Below are 19,228 nucleotides of genomic sequence, written 5' to 3' on the forward strand. Positions count from 1 at the left end.
TACGGCCCGCCCAATCTTTCCAAAGTATTTCATTTAAACTCAACATACAACCTGGCATCATGGCCTGAGCCAACCTTTTGATGGTTTTATCAATTTCGTTTTTTGACATGATCTGTTGTTTACAAAGTGCTCCTGAAAAAAGGGACACAAGCACATAATAATAATAATAATAATAATAATAATAATAATAATGATAATAATAATAATAATAATAATAATAATAATAATAATAATTATTATTATTATTATTATTATTATTATTATTATTATTATTAGATTATTATTAGATTATTAGATTATTATAATTATTATTAGAACTATTATGATTATTATAATTAATATAATAATGCTGATTATTATATTAATTATATATAATATTATTGTTATATTTGCATATTTTACATAATAATAATATAATAATTATTATTTTATTGTAATTATTATAATATTTGATTATTTTTAAAATATTTAAATGTAAATATCAATCATATATCATATGTATGCATTGTCATATCAATGCGGCCCGCGAGTCAAAAAGTTTGCCCACCCCTGCTCTAAACCCTCAGTTTCAGGCTTTGTGAAGTGACAGTGAACTGGGCTTCCTTATATGGGCATGCGCTGTAGACCAGATAAGCCTCCCCACGGCTCTGCTTCGAGGCAAGCTTAGGCAGGAGTGGTTGCTGTGACCCTGGATAGGACAAACAATATTGAAAATGACCACAACCTATACTATAACAAATAAAGAGTTTACTTAATACCGTTGTGACATGTTGGTCAAAAACCATTCTTATATGTGTAAATATGGTATATCCATATCTGAAATGACATACAGAACATTGAAATGCATTCATCCCTGCTTTAACATTTATCTTCATTAAGGTCACAACTGAGCTGGAGCCTATCCTAGCTGATCTAGTAGGAATAAGCGAGCTACACCTGCTAGACACTAGTCGGCTGTTCTGCCACAGACTTAAAATCCAGATCAAAATAAATAATGTATCAAGACACTTTGAGGTCAAAGGTTTTGAACTTTAGTGTTCAGTAAGACTTGAGTGCGCTTCACTCTTTGAATTGAATGATGTTTTTCTTTAATGAAGGCATGTAATGGGGAATACACCATATTAGGAGAATGATTAGAAATATACAGTTATTTTTCCTCCTTCGACATTGGTGTTGTGTGTGTCGTAATTCAGAACTATTAGTGTCCCAAGCTAATGGGGACACATTTTGTTACACATGCATGAACCTCTCATCCATCCATGAAATAATTTCTCATTAAAAGCAATCATCACTGGAAAGTAGGGTATATTAACAATTAAAAGAGTTAATTTCCGGAAGATATGATTCAAACTAATTCTTTCTTGTGTTAGTTATGTTTCCCAGAGCAATATTTTTTCATTTTTCAGAAAAAAATGACATTACATGTTTAATATACATTGTCAATATTGCAGGTATTCACAGCATGAGGCTCCTTTTGCTGCACGTGTCTGATTGAGAATCAGTCCATGCAGCTGAATAAAGTAGTGATCTTAGAAGATTCTCAACAGATACTCAACCTTTGGATTGTCATTGTCATGAGTGCAGTGGGTCTATTGGTAGCATTCCGCACATTGCATGGCATGTTTGAGCCCAGGTTTTTTGATAACATAACATAATGTTGTCATAACATTGAGCAGGCGACTGAACCCACAGTTGGCTCCATTGTTCCATCATTAATGAGTTGCTTACATTCCTTTTATGGCAGCATACAGAATTATTATTGAAGCGTTGTAAATTTGACTCTCATTAATCACAATTTTATCATAATTGTGTAATGGCAATCCCTATTTCAGCCTGAAGAAGCAGGCAATCCTGTTTCTACACAAATAATTAATGAAAAGAAATCAAGCATATCTACAGTGAATTATAGAACTTCCAAATGTTTGCTGATCCAAATAACTAGTGATTTATAAACGACAATTTTGAAAATTGCCGGGGGTGCCCAAACTTTTTCATACCACTGTATATGCACTCAATTTTATTGCATTTTCCTGGTTTTCAGTTTCAATTTGGGGGGTGGGAGTGTGACCAAAAATGTGTTTTTAATAGGGATTTTTATTTGGGATTATTGTGCCTGTTGTGAGATAATTCAAACCTGCAATAAAATCCTGTTGTTCCAGCAATCAATGCTGGTGATGGTGTGTCCCACAGAACATTACAGTAAAATGACACTTCATGACTAGTCATTGAATGCATCTTTTGAAGGCCTTATATGTGTATTTTAGTTAATAATTCAGAATGTATAAGCAAAAAAGAACATAACATTTGCTTTAATATGCATATGTTTTGAAAAATCATAGGCTGTTTTCAACCACAAAACGACGTGATTAAACGACATTAATTAATTCAGCATTGAACAACTGTGCCATGAAATCCAATGTGGTAAAGTACGATTATATGTTGCTCAGCTTAAATGTACTGTAACAAAGGTAGGGCAGTATGGACAAAAGAGAAAACCGAATTGGATGGGACATCTAGGTCTTAAGTACTCTTGGGGACTGGCCAGGCTCACCCATAAATGCCAACAAACTCCACCTACCATGAACTAACAATACGGCAGACTATGACAAGAGGAAGTATTACTTACACCCACACAGCACACCCAACTAGAAGGTGGTTCCGAGATATTCATCTTTTCTGTGGCTTCTTAAGATGCGTAACATCAAACCTAATAATGACTTGCTTATATTGTGTTTTATTATAAGCAGATTAAATAGGATGTATATTTCTTTGTATTCCGGTTTTGCATTCAAAAGCAGTGAAATATAACCATATGAATCATATGCAAATATTATGTTTTCATCTCCATTTTAAGCGTTAGTTTGGTGGGTGCATGATGCAAACATTGAATTTTCCATGAAACTTTGTAGAGTGCTGAGGCAGGGGTCAAGTCAAGGGAAAAAATACTACATATATCACATTAGTATTATGTGTGTGTCCTTCATTTTTTTCACAGCATTGTTCATTGATCCTAAAGACAATACTAAGGTACATAATGAAGTACATTCGATTTCTGATATTCATGGGGAGGTTCCAACCCCAGGACTATCAGTGAATGGCAAAAAAACCGAGACTAACTGATAAAAATATATATTAAAAATATATATTTAATTCTGTTGGATTGACTTTGCTGTTCGCCTACAATTTCTGATCACCATTTGCAATAAAGGTGACTGCTGTTGGATTAGATTCAGTTCCAAAACCCTATCCTTCTCTTTTCAATTGCTATTGCTCAATCGGACACAATTCAGGTTGATATAAGATATATGGGACGAGTGGTTAGCGTGCAGGCCACACAGCTAGGAGACCCAAGTTCAATTCCACCCTCGGCCATCTCTGTGTGGAGTTTGCACGTTTTCCCCCGTGCATGCCGGTGTTTTCTCTGGTTTCCTCCCACATTCCAAAAACATTCATTCATTTATTTTCTACCGCTTTTCCTCATGAGGTTCGAGGGGGGTGCTGGAGCCTATCCCAGCTGTGTTCGGGTGAGAGGGGTACACCCTGGCACATATAGACAAACATCCATTCCCACTCACATTTATACAATTTGACAATTTGGAGTCGCCAATTAAGCTGGCATGTTTTTGGAATGTGGGAGGAAACCGGAGTACCGATGGAGAACCGGAGAGATGGCCGAGGGTGGTATTGAACCCTGGTCTCCTAGCTGTGAGGTCTGCATGCAAACCACTCGGTTAATTAATGGTTAATTAGCCACTCCAAATTACCCATAGGTATGAATGTGAGTGTGAATGGTTGTTTGTCTATATGTGCCCTGTGATTGGCTGGCCACCAGTACCCCGCCTTTTGCCCTGAAGACAGTTGGGATAGGATCCAGCATGGTGGATGAGTGGTTAACGCGCAGGGCTCACAGCTATGAGACCCGAGTTCAATCCCATCCTCGGCCATTGCTGTGTGGAGTTTGCATGTTCTTCCCGTGCATGCGTGGGTTTTCTCCGGGTACTCCGGTTTCCTCCCACATTCCAAAAACATGCTTTATTTAGGTTAAATGGCGACTCCAAATTGTCCAAATTCTCCAAATTATTTCCTCGCTAGCCTTTTGAATGTTAAGCTGCTGTGTGATGAGTTTTGCGTTCATTGGAAGACGACACTGTAATGCAGACTGTTCTATTGGTCAATGACAGCCTGCCATTTCCAACGGGTTAACATTGTAGACATCGAGTGATTAGCGCGCAGACCTCACAGCTAGGAGACCCAGGTTCAATTCCACCCTCGGACATCTCTGTGTGGAGGTTCTTGCATGTTCTCCCCGTGCATGCGTGGGTTTTCTCTGGGTACTCCGGTTTCCTCTCACATTCCAAAAACATGCTAGGTTAATTAGCCACTCCAAATTGTCCATAGGTATGAATGTGAGTGTGAATGGTTGTTTGTCTATATGTGCCCTGTGATTGGCTGGCCACCAGTCCAGGGTGTACCCCGCCTATCGCCTGAAGACAGCTGGGATAGGCTCCAGCAACCCTCGCCACCCTCGTGAGGATAAGCGGTAGAAAATGAATGAATGAATAAGACATAAGTCTTTGGACACTCATGAAAAATGTGTTTATCTGTTTCAGAAGGGCCAAATACACGGGCACACATCAATCATGAGAACATATTGCTGAAACAACAAAAACGGGAAAAGGACTGGCCAACATCTGATTAAAAAGTAGATGGACAGTTGGGTGAAGCTTTGCACAGTGTTTCGAATGTCCTGTCATCAATACAAAATCAATGCAACCCTGGACGGAAATAAATGTTGTAGCTTGTGGAAATGATGTTACAGCAAATACACGACATAATCAAAGATAAAGATGGTCCACAGAAATAGTCACTGAAAAATATATTTGTGACCAGACGGTGTAGAATTTGCGGTGACACTAATAAGACGCAAAAAGTCTATGGTGGTGGGGCGGCACGGCGGTCGAGTGGTTAGCGCGCAGACCTCACAACTAGGAGACTAGGGTTTAAATTCCACCCTCGGCCATCTCTGTGTGGAGTTAGCATGTTCTCCCCGTGCATGTGTGGGTTTTCTCCAGGTACTCCAAATTGTCCATAGGTATGAATGTGAGTGTGAATGGTTGTTTGTCTATACGTGCCTTGTGATTTGGCTGGCCAACCCGCCTCTCGCCTGAAGACAGCTGGGATAGGCTCCAGCACTGGGATAGGCTCCAGCACTGGGATAGGCTCCAGCACGCCCGCGACCCTCGTGAGGAAAAAGAGGAAGAAAATGAATGAATGGTGACCGCTCACGCGCACGCGCACGCCCCGGGAGAGCCGGTTTCCGGTAGAGGTCGCTAATATCTCAGTATATGTGTGTGTGCGTGTGTGTGTGCGTGTGTGTGTGTGGAAGCATCGCAGGAAGGAGTGACAGTCTCCGTCCACAGTTGGTCTTTCCGTCTCTCCTCACGGCTTCGGCTGCAACGCTTTTTCCCTTTTGTGGAAATTAACCTCGAAGCGTCTAATATTTGAGCACTGAGCTTTCGGACCGGACCACAGGACGTCATGGCTTACTTGTGGATACACACCGTGTGGATTCCCGGGGTCGCTTTCCTCTTTGGATTTCAAGGCAAGGGAACCTGTTATGTTATACGTAGCTGCGTTTTAATTTATTCGTGGAGGAAAGTCATTAGTACGATGGTTGGTTGTGCGCCTGCTTGTGATGCGAGTTGAGAAGTGGTTTGAGTTCATGCAAACACACCTGTCAGCTATTTAGCGTATGAGCTAGTGCTAGTGTGATGCAAACAAAGTTGCTGGGTTGACACGTACAGTAGTGTGTGTGTGTTTGTGTGTGTGTGTGACTATGCATATCACACCACTTTTGTCATTTCCCCTCCAAAGCAAAACGGTTGTCCTGCAGTATGTCCGATTTTTTTTCTTACAGGACCAATGCCATTTCGCTTTGCGTAATAGGATTTTCTGAGAAAATCAGACTCTCACTTTCACTTCTGATGTATGCAACACAGGTCATTCGTGACCTCTTATCATATCCGTGGACTTGCTTTTACGCTGTCGTGATTCCGTTTTGTCGCTCTTGTGTGTGTGTGTTGCATGATGCATACTGTGCAAGGACTACAATGAATAACTTAAGTGAAAGCTAAACCTCCTCCTGGCCACAATATCCAAATTTGGATTATCACCTCAATATGTACATTTAATACATACATGCATTTCACATGTTTTTGGTAATGGTTTTATTTCATTTGAACATGCATCAGATCCCAATTGAGTGCATCCCATAATCAGTTCCCAGTTCCACATGTCCAAAAGGAGTAGGAAGAAGCAAAGCTTATTAAATCCTACCCCTCCATCTGGTACTTTTACAATCACTAACTGTTACATTTGTTCACTTCCTGCTTTCCATGATACTGTAAGGTTTTTTTTTTTTTAATAATGTACCTCGTACCAAAGTACTGGGTGATATGAGCATCCAATGCCATAATGGGTACCATAGTAAGTGTCAATATAGTGATATATATAGCACATCATGACTGGTTCAAGACTCTTCATCCTTGTATTTAGCAAACATCAACTGCTTGTATTGTTTCTTGAATTGGCTCATCGTTGTGCATTGTTTGATTCCCTTACTCAATCCATTCCATAGTTTGATTCCACATACTGAAATGCTATGGCTTTTTAACGTAGTCCTAGCATAGAAGTGTTTCAAATGTACTTCTTCCCTGAGATCATATTTCTCCTCTCTTGTAGAGAAGTAATGGATGACATTTTTAGCTAATTGGTTATTTTTAGCCTTATGCATTATTTTAGCTGTTTAAAGATGAACTATATCAGCAAGTTGAAGTATTTGTGATTTTAGAAATAAGGAGTTAGTATGTTCTCTGTAGGCGGCATTATGAATTATCCTTACTGACCTTTTTTGCAGTACATTTAGCGAGTGAAGATTGCTTTTATAGTTATTAGCCCATATTTCCACACATATTTCTTTGTTTACCTTGAAAAGTGCTAAACATTATTGTAATGACGACTGAACCTAGAACATTGTCAACTGTACTTCAGGATAAAAAAAAAAAAATCAAGATTTTGGTGACGGCCACTGTGACTTCCCATCCAGTGTCCCACCACGCAGCGGAAAGTAGGAAGTGAACAAATGTAGCAGTTACTGATTGTAAAAGTACCAGATGGCGGGGTAGGATTTAATAAGCTTTGCTTCTTCCTACTCCTTTTGGACATGTGGAACTGGGAACTGATTATGGGATGCATTCAATTGTAATCTGATGCATGTTCAAATGAAATTAAACCATTACCATTACCAAAGCACTCCACAATGAAGTGAAGTCATTATTCATTCACTCCTCAGCCACACACTGGTGGTACTCTATATCTGTAGTCACAGATACCCTGGGGTACTCTGATGGAAACCACACATTCGTTCGCACTGATACACCGATGTGGGCAACACAGTGGCAAGGTGGATAGTGACTGGGTGCAGGGAGAAAACGAGAACTCTTTATTCAGCATCAAATTATTTACTCTGTTGTACTTTTCTTTGTCTTTTTGTCATGAATTTTAGAAGGACGAACCTGAAAAAAAAATATGCAGTACACTGTTGGATGTATCTAACATTACCAAGTATTTCAGTGCCATGCCAGCAGGAGATAATATGGCACTGAGCTAGTCGATAACTGTCGGTAGCGACGCGGATGATTAAATAGAAGCAGTATTGATTGAAGACTGTGCTAAAGCAATCTTGGATTGTATTTTTTTACAATCGGCTTTTACATTTTGTAGTATACGACCCAAATAAAAAATGTGTTTTCTTTCCTTAGACCCAAACCCTCTAGGTCACGTATGACAAAATATTTTTTTTTTGCTTGGCCAAGAGTCCACTCCAGACCCAAATTATTAGAGGGGATTTTGTGTGATACTGCTGACAAATACACAAAAACAACAAAAATACTGCAAGAGGAGCAATGTGCTTAGAGCAGGATTGTTTTAAATGCCTTTATGTTTTGTCTACTTTTATAATTAAATGGCAGCAATAAATCAGTCCTCAACTAGGAGCTTGCATGGGCACAGGCAAAGCACAATGATGGATTGCGGCCTGTGTTAGAAAGCAAATGGTGTCTAAAACGGGAGTGTCAATGTGATCGAAACACATAGAAGTACTTTCCTTGGATTACCTCGTAACAGCACAAATGCTGTGATACACGAGATGTGCTGCCAGGCGAGGCAGTGAAGCTCTGCCTCTGCTGTTGTGATGAAAATGTAAAAAAAGAAACAACGCATAACATTTGTCCATTGAATTGTTATAAATGTGGTTGTAATGTTTTGTAACTGTTTTTAAAAATTTTCTTCTAAAATTCATAAAAATTTCCTGATCAAATCTGAGATCAGGGTGCGCCGAGTGCACAATAATCTTTTGTTCATTGTAGTTAATTGGTTCCAGACCTGACCATGATAAATGACTTTCCGAAAAGTATAATTCCTTAATTATAAATGCAATATTTTTGCATTAAAAGTGTAGAAAACCTGTTGACGACCTTCTGAATATAGTTTTTAAAGGATGCTAATTGTTAATGTTTTGGCCCTATGTATTGAGTTTTAAAGTGCCTCATCAGACCAGTCACTGATACTGCTGTTTTTAAATAATGTAATTCTATGTTGGCTCAAATTAAATGTCAGTTTATTAAAAACATGTTCCTTTTTAACCTTTACAGAACTTTAAAAAATAAACTTCAGACGTTATTTCTCAGTTGGAGCAAGAGGTGTTAATTGGTTGGCTTTGGTTTCTCTGTGTTCTGAGAACGGTGTGTTTGTGTTCTGGTATCATTCTCAGTCAAAGCCATATTGGCAAATGACCAAATGTATGGAAGAAAACCTGTATATGAAGAGCTTGCAACCAAAAGGCGCTAAATCCAATTTTCACTAAGTTGCATGTTTTTCATGAGTTTAATAGACCTTTGTCATGTGTATCCAAATCACATATTTTGGTCTTGAAATCATTTTAAAAAATATGATAAAAAGTGATATGAAATTTATGCTTTCAACCAAAAGGCGCTATTTCCATTTCAGATTTCAACCAAAAGGAGCTAAATCCCTTTCTTTATTCTTTATTCTGATTGGCCCAAGTTTCCCATCTATTGATAATCTGACCAATCAGAGAGAAGAATACAATTGGCACTGCACATACAGAAAGCCAGTATCAGTGCGCATCCTGTTTTGTTTGTGTACATTAAGTACACATATGATAGTTACAGTATGTTATGCAATTCAGGAGAACACAAATTGTGTTTTTACAGTATTCTGTAACATGGAAGTTTTTTTTACGCCATAAAAGGCATGTCTCTACCTTGACACCTCCAACTTTCATGAGAAACATTATTTTACTTGTACTAAAAAACATACAATGTAAAGAGTTTGTAATGAGATGATTTTTGTCACTGTCACCTTCATGGTGCAGTCAAATATGAGCACTGCTTTTAATAACATTTTTATTAATTTAATTAATAATAATTATTTTGTATTGTATGTTGAGAATGGCTTCTGTGTTGTAATTATTTTATTAGCATAGCACATTAAAGCACCTTACATTCTTTTACAACAATGCCATTGAAGAAGTTAAAGGTGACTTCAAATTTATTTCAGCCAAAAGGCGCTAAATCCATCATTTCAGCCAAAAGGCGCTAAATCCGAAAAAAATAAAATAAAAAAATATATAAAATACATGGTGTGTGCAGGATTTTTATAGCATGCATTTTTATGACATATATTGATAGCTCTTTCATTTGCAATATAGACTTGATGACCACATAGATTGATATGTGCGTAATTAACAATCATTGATTTTCTCGAAATCAGTCAAAATGGATCTAGCGCCTTTTGGTTGCAAGTTCTTCATACATTTAGAGGAATGAGCTGGAAAGGAGGGGAATGACGATCAGTGATGAAGATCAACAGAACAGAGGTGCGTTCATGAAAGGGTATCAGGTGGGAACTGTGAGGATGCAAGGAATAGTTGTGAGGGAGATGGAAGAGTTTAAGTACTTTGAATCAACTGTTCAGAGAAACGGATAGTGTGGAAAAGAGGTGAAGACTCGAGTGAAGGCAGGGTGGAGTGGGCGGAGAAGAGTGTCAGGAGTCCTTGGTGACAAAAGAGCTGAAGATGCTTAGATCTTCGTTGGGAGGGACGAGAATGGGCAGAATTAGAAATGAGCAGATCAGAGGAACAGGCCAAGTTAAATGCCTGAGACACAAGGTTAGAGAGGACAGACTGAAATGGTTTGGCCCTGTGGAAATGAGGGAGTGCGATTATATTGGTAGAAGGATGCTGGAGATGGGGCTGTCGAGGAGGAGACGAAGAGCAAGCCCAATGAAGAAGTTTCTAGATGTTGAGAAAACATTGAGGTGATAGAATAGAATTGACAGAGGAAGATGCAAAGGACACGGGAAGATGGAAACCCGTCATCGGATGTGGCCACCCTTCATGAGATAACCTGGAAGTTAATCTGGAAGATCTTCTTCATGCACTTCACCGATTCTAAATAAAGTCATATATCCAAAACACAGCAGCAAATCTGACAAGTACAATTTGTTAGAAGGCCCAAAACATAACATAGACTGTAAAATCCATGCAATCAGCTGAAACACTCAACATCAAAGTTATCAGGAAAATGAATATCAAGCAGATTGAAGGCTTTTATCAAACATTCAAGATCACTCAGTGAGTACATCAATTAGAATACAGTAGTACAAGAGCGTCTGGACTCATCGTATATGCCTTTTATTCCATTTCCCCAGTTTGGAGATTATTATTGACTACTCCAATAAAACTGTCACATTTTACAATCGTTTTCTCAATCGATCTTGTCTCAACAGCTTTGCATGTGGCTGTTGCGGAGCACGTATCACTTTCAGTGGTTTGTATCTGCTGCTCCTATTTATAAAAGGATGGCATAGTCCCTATGAGGCAGAGAAAACGTACACATTCTTTCCCTTGCACCTCCACTTAAATGCTTTCACGGTTGGTGGCATTTAATACATTTCTGTAATACTATCAAATGTCATATTAGATTTTCATTGAAGCGCATGGCTGTCTTTATGTCTATCTTTATAGTAATATATATATATATATAGTAGTGAAAGGCATGTTTGTGATGCGAGGAAATTACTAGCTTCCTGCCTGTGCCACACTGAGCATTTTAAATACAGTAAAGTCTCGTTATATCGATATTGTCGGGAGTCGGAAAAAATATCGATATAACCGGACTGTCGATATATCCGATCCTGCGCCAAACTGCATTAAAAGTGGGCAATAATGCACTCGACATTGTTCTATAGTATGGAACAATGTCGAGCAGCTTAAATCAATGCAACAGAAGAACCAACGAACGCCAGCATGTACATATGAAAAACAGTGATTATTGCAAGCGATAAAAAGATATCTGAATACAACACAATTAAATACATGTATTTGTACGCTTGTGTCTTCGTTGGAATAGGTGTGTATGCTATGTCAGTTGGTTCTTCTGTTGCTGGCATGTGTTTGGCCAGCTATGTGGGGCGGGTTGAGCATGACCTGTGAACCAGGAAGTGCGGGAATCGGTGTGTGTGCTGCGCTCTGGTGGTGGAAGTGTGAAAAATAAAGTTGACTGGAAGCAGCCGTTCGCCGTGTTCTTTTTTGGTATTGAAATCCTTAAGCAAAGATTGATTTAAGCTGCTTTTGTATCGATATAAGCAGACCAAATTGGCTGGCGGGAGATGAATAGGGCATCGTAGTAACCGGATTATCATAATAACCAGGTATCGTACTAACGGAACTAATTATATCATAAAAGACTAGAAATTTGCCGGGAAATGAAAATAGTATCGTAATAAGCAGTAATTCGTTATAACCGATATCGATATAACGAGACTTTACTGTATTCCAATATCCAACCAACCAGGCAAGTATTACACTCTGCTGTTTGTTGATTGGACAACAGAGAATTGTTACCTCTGTGTAACAATTACATGGGTGGAATGGTGAGGGATGAAAACAAAAAGTGCAATTAAAGAAATACTGTTGATTAAGGAAATACTTTCACGACATTGTGTTGCGTGTTTACTGATAACGACGACACTCAGCCCCACTCCATTTGTAATTATCTACACTGTCTTGCTGCTATTGTGTCACACGATTTACACAGCTAACACAGCTATCGGTGTTCATATCTTTAGCTATTCATTCATCCATTCTCTTTATCACAAATCCAGTGCTGCGAAAGCTTGGGACTTAAGCTTGTTTTATGTTTCTGTGTCGAGGATTGCTCCTTCCTCTACAAACCCTCTGTGTGACATGCCATAAACATCTAGCCTTGCATCCTGGCGACATGAACCGTAAAGGCTGTGATTGGTAGCTTTTGGAAAACATCATTCAAAGGGCTTTCAGTATATTTTAACTCAGATTTAAAAAAAAATCCATAAATCCATAAAAATTTAATGCGCCTGTGTCATGGCCAATTATGCAAATCCATTTTTAAATACCACTTGACCTCATCAGGGTCACCGGTGAGCCTATCTCAGCTTATCCTGGGTGAGAGGTGGCGTAAATCTCAGAGTGGTCACCAGTCAATCACAGGGCACATATAGACAAGCATTCAGGGGAGAACATGCAAACTCTGCAGCAATACCATCCAACAGATTTAAACGCAGATGATACCCCGTATTGACTCATGATGATGTATGTTGGCCCACAAATTACGACCTATTTAAGTCATATGCACACTGCACTATAACATCTTAAATCAATTAGCATGTTGCAGCTTGCATTGCGAATAGGTCAATATTTCCAAAAGCAGCAGATAGGCGATGTTACTTTTGTTCGTCTATCATATATTTTGTTTTATAAATTGTTTGTGTAGTGTATTTTGTATTTTTTTTTATGTTTTTTTTTCTTCTTGTCATCCATAGCTGTTCCCTCTTTCCCTTCTTATTAGTGACTTGTCTTAATGGACATTTTTTGTCACAAACTGTAGATTCTTATAAAGTGTTTTGCACATCATTTCATTATTATTAATTATTTTATTATTAAAATATATTATTATATTAATTATTCGTTGATTATCCATTAGTCTTAATGGACAATTTTTGTCACAAACTGAAGATTCTTATAAAGTGTTTTGCACATCATTTCATTATTATTAATTATTTCATTATTAAAATATTATATTATTATATTCATTATTAATTATTAATTGATTATCCAATTAATTAACATATATTTTGGTATTGGATTGATGTTATGGGATTTTAAAATGTACATTTCCTCTGTTTTCATCTGGTCCAAGGGGAATATTTTTGAATTTCCTTTGCCATCCATGAAAGCAGACCCATTACGTTTGTGTTTTAGGCGAAGCAAGATATTCCCATACATCAACTTTGACTATGGAACAGTGATCAACGATTTTGCCTTCTGGTATACTACAGACCAAACTGTTAACTGTTTGTGTTTGGTTCGTTTTGATGCGGTCCATGTAGGGCCAACCGATGATTCAGCTAATTGAAGCAACAAGCTTCAGATTCATCAGCTAAGAAAATAATTGCTAGTCCCTAGTGTATTGTCACAATGGACAATTTCTGTGATAACGTCTTGTTGATTATTTGAAAAGTTGATAGTTGGAATAGCTTGAATAGGGACCACAGAAAGGGAGAATCCCCCCTCCAGGATGACCAGGCTGCAATGTATGTTGAGTGGGCAACGTATGACACATAATGAATATTTACAAAGTTAATTCAACATAATAGTCCAGTTCATAGATGTAGTGACATCAGTAGAGTTAGTCAGCCGCGGGTCTTGGGATGATCACCAGCCAAAGCGGGGGCCCTTCGTGGCAGCACCTCAGATGTTATCCGATGAGTTGACAGGGTGAGTTCCAAACAGACACAACCTCAGCTTCGATCATCATTAGCTGCCCCTCATCTCCAGCCAGAGAGGGAGTCTCTCTGTTGTTTTCCATTGTGGCGATGTATGTGAACTGTAACAATTAGTCAGCATTGGGATGAGCATTGCTGCAAACAAAAATTACTTGTGAGGATGTTTTAATGAATTATGAGATTGAAACTTTTAATAGGTTAAGTTTTCAACCATGCATTAATTAAATATAATCTTATACAAATCTGTCATTCTAACAGCACCACCCAGAACTGTAGGGTTACTGTAGGCTTGATTCTCATATAAGTGAATTTCTGAGAAAATTATTTGTTTTTGTGCGCTTTAGGTTCTACCTCATTAAGTCTTTCAGGATAGCTGGATTTAAATGAGTCAAGTGATGGTGAACAAATCCTGTGTGCAAATTGCTGGACAGCTGGGCAGGCGGCACTCAATGCAATGATCAGAGCCAAATGCAGTGATGAGATTCAGTCACACAGTCAGTCTTTCTTTTTTTATTTGCAACTGGAAACGTTTCAAATTTAATCAAATTTGGACTGTAGTACTCCTGGACATATGGGCCATATGGAGATTTTAATACAAATCAGCATAGTTTTCCAAGATCAGAGGTAGAGACATACATGTATTAGACCGTTCTATGTGGAGAACATTTCGGGCACATAATATTTATTAAGAGCACTTCTACCGATGCTTGGTAAATGTCTGATATTACAATATTGAATTTTGATTTATGATAAAATGTAACTCCATTTAACTTCAGAAGGCCAATTAGAGATCTTTTATTATACAGTATGTTGTGGAGTTTTAAGTCTGAGCTCTGAAAAATGTGTCCAAATTTGTCCAACCACAAAACAGCATGATGTATGACTGTATTGTAAATCCCAAACCATTTAGTCATATACATTCTGGGTGTCTTATTCTGTAAAAAACATGTAAGATTCAATAAGGTTTATTGAGTTTGTCTGTCAACACACCCTGGTATAACAATGTCAGATGTTTAACAAACTCCTGGAAATGAGGACCCTGACTGTGCAACACTTTTACAGCAAAAGTAAGGTAAATTATTCTTGATGGACTTTTGAAATTGTGGGTGTTAAATAATTACATATGCTAATAGTAGGCCTTTATGAGTAAGGAATTGAGTAAGGAACTCAAAAAATGCACAACGATGAGCCAATTCAAGAAACAATACAAGCAGTTGATGTTTGCTAAATACAAGGATGAAGAGTCTCGAACCAGTCATGATGTGCTATATATATCACTATATTGACACTTACTATGGTACCCATTATGGCATTGTAGGGTCACATCACCTCGTACTTCGGTACGAAGTATATTATTTAAAAAAAAAAAAAAAAAAAACTTAAACTGTATTATGGAAAGCAGGAAGTGAACAAATGTAACAGTTACTGATTGCAAAAGTACCAGATGGAGGGGTAGGATTTAATAAGCTTTGCTTCTTCCTACTCCTTTTGGACATGTGGAACTGGGAACAGATTATGGGATGCACTCAATTGTAATCTGATGCATGTTCAAATGAAATAAAACCATTACCATTACCATTACCATTGCATGTAGAATAAACAGTTCATGGAATTCATCCAATTCATTCAATCCAACAAGTAACTTTTCCACACAATTTAGCATCTTAAAATACGATAGATAGCAATTGTGATCAGTGGTTGCGTTACTGCTATTGTGGTACATAAGCGTCGCGACACAACGGATACACGTGACGGTGTTCACTCTTCCAGAGTCTTCAAAAATACGCTTCCTTCTTCATCCTTTACGTGGGTGAGGTACAAGCGATTCCTCAAAACAGGGAAAAAAAAAAAATCACATTTTTTGTAATCAAGGTATTTGAATAAACGTTGCAGTGTGCAGTCATGTGAAGAAATTAGAACACTTAATGCCGTACCTCTTCTGAACCGCTGCATACGCAAGCGTGAAAATATGTCAAAACATGCACCACTGCTACCTTACCGGTGCTCTTATTTTTCTGACAAATACACTTTGGTGTGCCGTCAGGGCCTGCAAAGCAAAGTCTGAGTTGAAGTCATGTGTTAAGAGTCACATCGTGATATAGCTTTACCCAGAATTTTTGAGCATGCAGGAAAAATAATGCATTTGTAACTTGGCTTTACAGTCTTATGAATCACTAGCTCTTAACTTTTTTGTGCAGTTCACTAAGATCTTCCCACAAGCTAATGTCAGGTCAGATTGTGTAATGAATGTACATACTGTATATTGTGATTATTTTACTGTGAAGCTACTGGATACATTTCACAAAACATGACATGAAAATTATTTTTTTTATCATGACAAGTGAGGATGTGCCTCCCCAATTTGCGCCACCCTACCTTGACCCCGTCACTTCAGTTATAGCTCCATGTCCTGAGTCATGGTGCAAATAGTGTACCTTTGCACAATACACATTTTGGTCTAGTCTTAGCCATGCTGCCTTAAAATATCATAAGATATCCATGCATGTTCATATCACAAAACAAGGTTTATGTGTCGACTTTTATGTCACATTACATTCGATAATCATGACCATTATTCCCGGTCTCATATTGTATTCAGTGATACCCTGCTGGAATATGTCATGTTTACTGACTTTGCCATTGTTGTAGTTAATGAGTACAAGGTATTGCTACTGTAGGCATTTCTCAGGAAGAAAAGATGATTGGTCCTTGTTCACAACCAAGGTGTTCATAACACCCTTGAATAGGTCTATAGTGTATCATTTGATACATTCGATGAACCCATTGAGAATGAAAAAAATAAACCTACTCAGTATTTTGTATGAAAACAATATGGACACATACTGAGTTAAATATTAACTAGCATCATTCAGGAACCTTTCAGATTTTGTGTGTGCGTGCGCGTATGTGCAGCATCTACTGAATAGCTGAATGGAAGCAACATCTGGAGTTATTTTGAACATCATAGAATATTCTACGTGCCTTGTGTGTACTATAACCTCAGCTGTAGTCTGGTAAGAAAGCAGGAAGGTGTGTTGTTTCTTCCTTTTTGTCACTTGCTATCAGGTTGGACCGGTGTCATTTGGCAACACAGTGGAAATGTGGTTAAAACCAGGAGGTTTTGGTTTGAATTCTCTCTGTGTGCATATTTCCTTTGCTTGTATGAATTTTGGCTGGTTAAACTGATTCGACAGTGAACGAGAAGTGCAAAAAATCGTAAGAAATTGTGAATTCTCCATTCTTCCGAGTCGAGGGGCCAGCAGTCTCAGTAGGAAAGTCCAGACCGTTTGGTCACGGTCAGCTCTTCCACCGGGAGGACACCAAGTCAACAGGCTCGACTTAACTCCAGTTGTACAAGGACTGAATGGCACGTACCAATGTGCCACCAAACCGATACTCCCGGACCAGCCCCAGTAAGACACCACGCTCCAATTCCCTTTCCAAGTCCACCAATACCAGTTGGGCAAACTCCCATGGTCCAGTGTGCCACGACCAGGACAAAAACCACATTGCACTCCCTGTAGGTGCAGTCCGACTTGTCTCTCCAGCACTCGGGAATATTGTTTTCTTTAAATGATAAAGGTTAGGCTGACCAAAAACCACGCTCTATGGCCTCACCAAACTCGTCCCTACATTGGTCTGCCGGTACCCGTCGGCTGCTTCTGGAGTCCTACAAGACTCCTTCAGCTTGACGCCACAACGACTGGCACTAGCCATCTTGCGGCCACAGTTCCGATTGGTTGCCTGAGCAATGGATGCACGGAATACTGCCCGTTCTGACTTAATATCCTCGTCATCGCACAGGATGCAGGCGAAGCTCTGCCTTCGCTGAGATTTGAAGGCTTGACAAACAGTAGACAGGAGACATTCCCAGCACACCTTCACTACATGTCAGTCCAGCCATCCTCCCCTGCCATCTAATCCAACTCATCACCAGGCGGCGATCACTTGACAGCTCAGCCACTCTCATCACACGTGTGTTCAAAACATGCTGACGATAGGACTACAAAGTCAAGGGTGTCCTAGTGCCGGGTGCGCTTATGGACATCCATATGTTCGAATATGGTGTTTGTTGTGAATGAACAAGCTGTGGTTAGCGCAGAAGTGCAATAACATCACACCACACTGGTTCAGTTCGGGCAGTCTGTTCAGCAGGGATGCTCTTCCCAAACCTGGAGGCGTACAACTCTTACATTGTACCTGATGCCCGGTCGTTCCAGCTGGTAGTTGAACAATACCTGCATCCAATAAAAACTTTATACTTTATGTATGTAAAGAATTTTTGCGTTTTTATTTTTAAGTTACATTATGCCTTTTTGCTCATTTTTCTACTTTTGCTGGGTTTGTGTTATTCTATTTCTGGGGAGTGTCTCCAAGCCTCTGACCGGGTTGCATTGTGGAGGTTTTATAAACCCTTTTTAAAATGTTTTTATTTTATTTGGGCAAATATATGAAACATTACAGTGCATTTCTTACATCAATCAAAATATAACTTTCCATTATTTACATTTGTATTCAACTATCTGATCACAAGCCCAAAAAGGAGTAGGCTGAAGCAAAAGCTTATAAATGCCTACCCCTTTTTGCAAGATATAATCATATTCATGCCAGTCTTGTTTTCCCCTCTTATTATTATTGTAATATTATTATTGTTATCATTATCATTGTTGTTATAATCTTTATCATTATTACCATTATTATTGTTATTATTATCACCATTATTATAATCATCATTAATATTACCATTTTCATCATTATAGTTGTTAACAATTTTTGGATTTTTTAAAAATTAATTAATTTTACAGACTTCATTGCTTCTTGTAGAGTGCTGTATCATTCCATCTGTTGTTTTCTGAAATCCGCAGTATTTATGCTTTTATTGTCAATTTATTAGCCCACTTTTTCCCCCTAAGTGTAACATTTACATATAAATTTTTGGATTGCATGTGTCTAATCTTGTGCATTAAAAAAACAAGAACTTGAGACTGTGTCTGAACAGGTGACCAACTCAAACATCTTGTTTCTTCTTGTTAAGCCCTACCTTGAGGTTTTTAGACGTGCTTTTAGTTTGTGTGTGTCTAGTCTTGTGCATTAAAAAAAAAAACCCTTCATACCTGCATACATGTTATTCCTCATACCTGAATATCCCACTGACAATTGATTTGAAATCCAGAATCAAATTGAAATTACATTAAATATTTTACTAACACTGTTTAACGCAACTTGGAAAGTTCATTATGGATAACAAAATACTTGACTATGAATTGTGACTTACTTTTTTCTTACACTTCACAAGAACAAACATGGCTATTCACTATGTTGT

The 19,228-nt window shown here is 38.3% G+C and overlaps 1 protein-coding gene across 1 annotated transcript in view; it reads left to right on the forward strand.

Annotated features, from left to right (window-relative positions):
- Positions 1–5,387: 5,387 nt before the first annotated feature.
- lsamp (limbic system associated membrane protein) overlaps positions 5,388–19,228 on the forward strand; it is a 292,224-nt gene continuing 278,383 nt past the window's right edge. The window contains exon 1 of the mRNA XM_058080762.2: positions 5,388–5,602. Coding sequence (XP_057936745.2) covers positions 5,539–5,602 — 64 coding nt within the window. The 5' untranslated portion in view covers positions 5,388–5,538. The remainder of the gene's footprint in view (positions 5,603–19,228) is intronic.

This window comes from Doryrhamphus excisus, linkage group LG8 (genome assembly GCF_037039965.1).
Source record: "Doryrhamphus excisus strain RoL-2023G ecotype Guam linkage group LG8, RoL_Dexc_Guam_v1.1, whole genome shotgun sequence".
Classification (NCBI taxonomy): domain Eukaryota; kingdom Metazoa; phylum Chordata; class Actinopteri; order Syngnathiformes; family Syngnathidae; genus Doryrhamphus; species Doryrhamphus excisus.